The sequence below is a fragment of the Clytia hemisphaerica genome, unplaced genomic scaffold (genome assembly GCF_902728285.1).
Source record: "Clytia hemisphaerica strain Z4C2 unplaced genomic scaffold, Clytia hemisphaerica genome assembly, whole genome shotgun sequence".
NCBI classification, from domain to species: Eukaryota; Metazoa; Cnidaria; class Hydrozoa; order Leptothecata; family Clytiidae; genus Clytia; species Clytia hemisphaerica.
This window is the reverse complement of record NW_027104591.1, coordinates 1,225,179-1,229,458: the sequence shown is the minus strand read 5'-3', so window position 1 is coordinate 1,229,458 and position 4,280 is coordinate 1,225,179. Positions and strand designations below refer to the sequence as shown.

General features: G+C 35.0%; 1 protein-coding gene across 1 annotated transcript; it reads right to left on the bottom strand.

Annotated features, from left to right (window-relative positions):
* Positions 1 to 2,322: 2,322 nt before the first annotated feature.
* LOC136823689 (uncharacterized) lies at positions 2,323 to 3,411 on the bottom strand. The gene is made up of 2 exons (XM_067079856.1): positions 3,236 to 3,411; positions 2,323 to 2,837 (listed from the first exon to the last, which is right to left on the bottom strand). Exons 1-2 carry the CDS (start codon positions 3,399 to 3,401, stop codon positions 2,323 to 2,325), a joined length of 681 nt encoding a protein of 226 aa, XP_066935957.1. The 5' UTR covers positions 3,402 to 3,411.
* Between the last annotated feature and the right edge of the window lie 869 nt (positions 3,412 to 4,280).

The following is a 4,280-nucleotide window of genomic DNA, read 5'->3' as shown; positions in this document are numbered from 1 at the left end:
CTGATAGAAAAACATACCGTCATTCCACATATATCTTGAAGATGAAGCTGATCCAGACTTCCACAGACAATTTCGACTTGTTTTCATGAGATGTGGTGGATCAGCAAAAAAATAGATATAACGGTCTTCATCAGCAAATACATTTTTGGTTTTGAATGTGATTCCATTGATATCCCACTCCTGATAGAAAAAAAAATCAATTAAAAATAACAAAAGTAGCAAGTAACCCTAAAGAAAGCCAAAAACTTATTCATTCTGATTCATTGTGCAAACTGCTCCTAAAACTTTCATATTCCAGTAATCGAATGCAGGAATCTTTTCCATAAGGATATCTATCACTTTTCAAACTCACAAATACAATTTTTAAACATTATCTATCCTATTTTCAAAACACAAGACTAAGAAAATATAGGTATACTTTGGCCCATTGATGGTAGCCTAATTTTGAACAAATACAAACTTCAGCTTTGAAAAAATATAATTTTGTGGTCAACCTGTTGAAAGCTTTTCTTTCATCGCCCATTCTGAAAACTCAATATTTTTATTTTGATTTAGAATGAAAGTAAATTAACATGTCTTACATTGCTATGCATTTTCACAAATTTTCTGTTTGTTGATGCTCCATCTGAAACTGTTGAAACTACTTTCAAGTTTCAAGATAATTCCAAGATCTGCTTCAGGAACTGCTTTCCAAAACAAACCATAAATTTCTGAACACACTGCTCCATCAGTTGCAAAATTTGCAAAACTGTAGGATAGAGGGTTTTTAACACTCTTAACCATAAATACCATAACATGTGTTGCCAGTTTGTCCACATCATTCAGCAGCATGCTTTCATTCATGACTTCATCTCCAAAGTCAACAAATCCAACAAGATTTCCTGAATTTTTGTCAAAGACAAGATCCTCTTGGACTTTCATTTCATCAATCAAAATGGAAACATAACGCTCTGACTCTGAAAAGTTCTTTGTTCTTTCTGTCAGATCCTTTACAATTTCAGGATTGAATCCTTGTTGTGGCGTTATAACATTGCGATATCTCCGTAGAGTCCTTTGACTTGGGAGCTGTAAGATTCCAGTACCGTCCTTCGAGTCAAGCCTCAACTGTTCATAAGCGGATGAAGACTTCGCTGCTATGGAGAGACAATATTTTATAATAGCTGGATGGTAGCGGATTTGTCGATTGTCACTGGTCCTCAAGTATCGTTGCTGCTCCTCCCAAAACAAACGCATAAATGGAGGGACTTTGTCTTTCGGAATACCTGATAGTAAAGTAAAGAAGAGATTTTAAAAGTTATTTATTCTCTCATTTCTAACTAGTCTTATATACCATCAAGAAAGGTTTTTAATAAAGGGAAACTTGGCATGTATCAATATTTTTAGTAGGCAAATCATACCTACAGTTCATTTTCCTCACCTTTAAAGATATCAACAAAATCTTGATCAATTTCATCATCAATAGTAACAGAATCTTTCTCCAAGGCAGTTTTGAGCTTTTCACTGAGCTCAACATTTTTTTGTTCAAGAAGTTTGTTGATTTGTCGTTGCTCTTGTACTGTTGCTTGTAACCGTTCAGGCGATGTCATAGATAACGGTGCATTGGGCTTCACAGGTTCCATTGCTAATTTTCGTTTAGCATTATGTTGTGAACGTAATCGAATTTCCTTGCTCTGACAATTAGTGCATTTTCCAGATTTGATCAATAATGGGCAGCATGAAGCACGAAGATATTCTGACTGGAAGAGGGGACCAGAAATGGTGTCAATAGGGAATGTAAAGTTCTTGGGAATCATGTGATGTTGTAAATCAACGGCTTGTCTGAATTCAACAAGGTTCAATCCTAAAAAATAATTGAGCAGGTATTAGTCTAAAAAAAAAACCTCACTAATCATGGCACCTTAGCACTAATAGACCTTTCAGTAAGGATGACATGTTGAATAAATATTGAGTCCAGTAGGAAAACCTTGATACATCCATTCATGATTATGAAAACATATATGATGCTGTAATTATGCGTAGAATGCATATATAGACAAATATAATTATTCAACATATCCTCCTTATTGACAAAGGTATATGAACAAACAAATTGATAACTGGATGAAAATGATATTTTAAACATATTTCATTTTCTAGCTTTTGTTTGCCATTCAAGAATAGACATAAAACAATAGGTGATTAAGCACAGTATGGATACAAATTAAAATATGCCAATATCCCCAAACCCTAACCAATCCCATACAATAGACCTTTCGGATAATGCTGCAGCCATATTGAAGGATAGGCAAAAAAATCCTTTAGTATTGACTACTTCACTAGCAATTAGTTGCTACTTTGCAATATAACCACAGCATAATCAGAAAGGTCTATTAAATTGTACAGCTTACCTTCACAAAGATTGAATTCCTTGAGAAGTAAGATGAATTTACTGAAAGTCATATTTTTGAAGGATCCACAAGCATCATGTATGGGGTTTTGGCTTGGTAGTAACCAGCCATAACATCTGATCTTGTATGTTAAATCATCTTGAATAAATATTTGGTACTTTGGAATAATGTACTTCGAATCTTTGTAGCTCATCTCAACATAATTATTGCTTTCGCGCATCTGCCAATTGGAATCAAGTTTCAACTTTCCAACACGTATTTTGAATTCGTCAAGTCCACTGTAGCAGGGTGCTGGTTGAGGTACTGGAATTGAGTCCAGTGCTTCTTGATATTCTGCTCGTTTGTCTATTGAAGACATAGATCGTTCCACACCAGATGTTTTTCTTCCAATTTTGGAAGGTAGATTCAATGTTGGCAAACAATTTTCACGGATAACAGTGTTTCGTACATCTGAACAATATAAAAATAGAGAAAAAACTAAGTTTCGTGGCCTTCAGTTCAGAAGAACTTTTATATGGTCAAATGATCAGTTAGAAAGTCACAACCGCCACTGAATTTTAATGCTCTTAGCAAAGTCATCCACATTAGAAATGGCTCGCTCGCATTAACAAATAAAATAAGCCATTACACTTCCACTTCCAAGTAAGCCTCTCAATCAACAGGAACTGATTAAAATGCAATTTTCCTTTCAGTGGAGTGGGAGGAAATCATTATACTCACTTAAACTTTGAGACAGCAATCTACCAAACAGGCAGTGCAAAAATACAGAAATGTTTTTGTCGTAGTGAAAATAAAAGTAACAAGTGAAAATAAAAACAATATATACAGTGAAGCAATGGTACACTTACAGTGATATAAATCTTCTTCTCTGAAATGCAGTCCACAAATGAAGACATTATTTTTGTCAATCATTGCTTGAAACCTTGCATCAACAACTCTATCTTTCGTTATGATGTTTAACATATCTTTCCTCCATTTCTCCTGTCCATGTTTCTTTCCACTTGGTATTCTCATAATAGGAATATCTTTTTCGTTGCCATTTTGAAATTTTCTATCCCACTCGCACGGCCTGGGCACTAATAAATTCAAATTGAAAGAGTTCGCGGGCCGGAAAACAATAGCGCTATTGTTCGTTTCCAGACTAGTGTTTCTTTCATATGACAATGTTTTCACATCCTCTTCAAATGTACCTGTGTGTCCACTTTCCGAAAACTATTGCTACGGCTACTTCTTGGTAGTATTTATGTCATCACTCGGAAGGATACTCAATCGCGACCAACAGAGTGACATCGATTGAGCCTTCTAATAAAAGAACTTTCTTGTACTTGTGGCCGCTCCAAGAAAACGGATGAAAACAAGTCTTATGTTGATTCTTGGAAGAAGACAAGTTGTCCTTGTTATACCACCAAAACGACCATCATTATTAAATCACGAAAAGCAAAAGCAAGAGGAGTGTTGTGTATCTACCAGGGGTTCAAGAGGGCGCTTATCCCTCCCCAAAATGAAAGATTGCCAAAAAGATCGAAAATTGTTGCTGCTCACTGTAGTTTTTGTATCTTTTGCTGACTAACTTTCTCTTTTTAGGGGTTCTTTTAAGCTGTTTGACTTCTCTTACACCATGAAGATTTTACCTTTGAGGCCAAAATTTAAAAGAAGCGTTTTTTATATTTCTGTGCCCCTTATTCTAGCCAAAAATTTTTGGGACCTCTTTTAGCCATTGAATTTTATAGAGCGTGAATTAGGACCAGCGGCACATATATTATGAAGTAATTTTTCTGAGAAAATTTTCAAAAACAAAAATATTCATCAAACCACCTTACTAGTTACAAGATTTTGATTTCAATTTGATTAATACGATTTGAGTCCAATTTGAGGGTATTCATTTTTTGTGCT

Coding starts and splice junctions, on each gene's coding strand:
- LOC136823689 (XM_067079856.1), bottom strand. CDS start 3,401: ATGAGAATACCAAGTGGAAAGAAACATGGACAGGAGAAATGGAGGAAA. Junction 2,838..3,235: donor AGAAGAAGATTTATATCACT/GTAAGTGTACCA, acceptor TATATTGTTCAG/ATGTACGAAACACTGTTATC.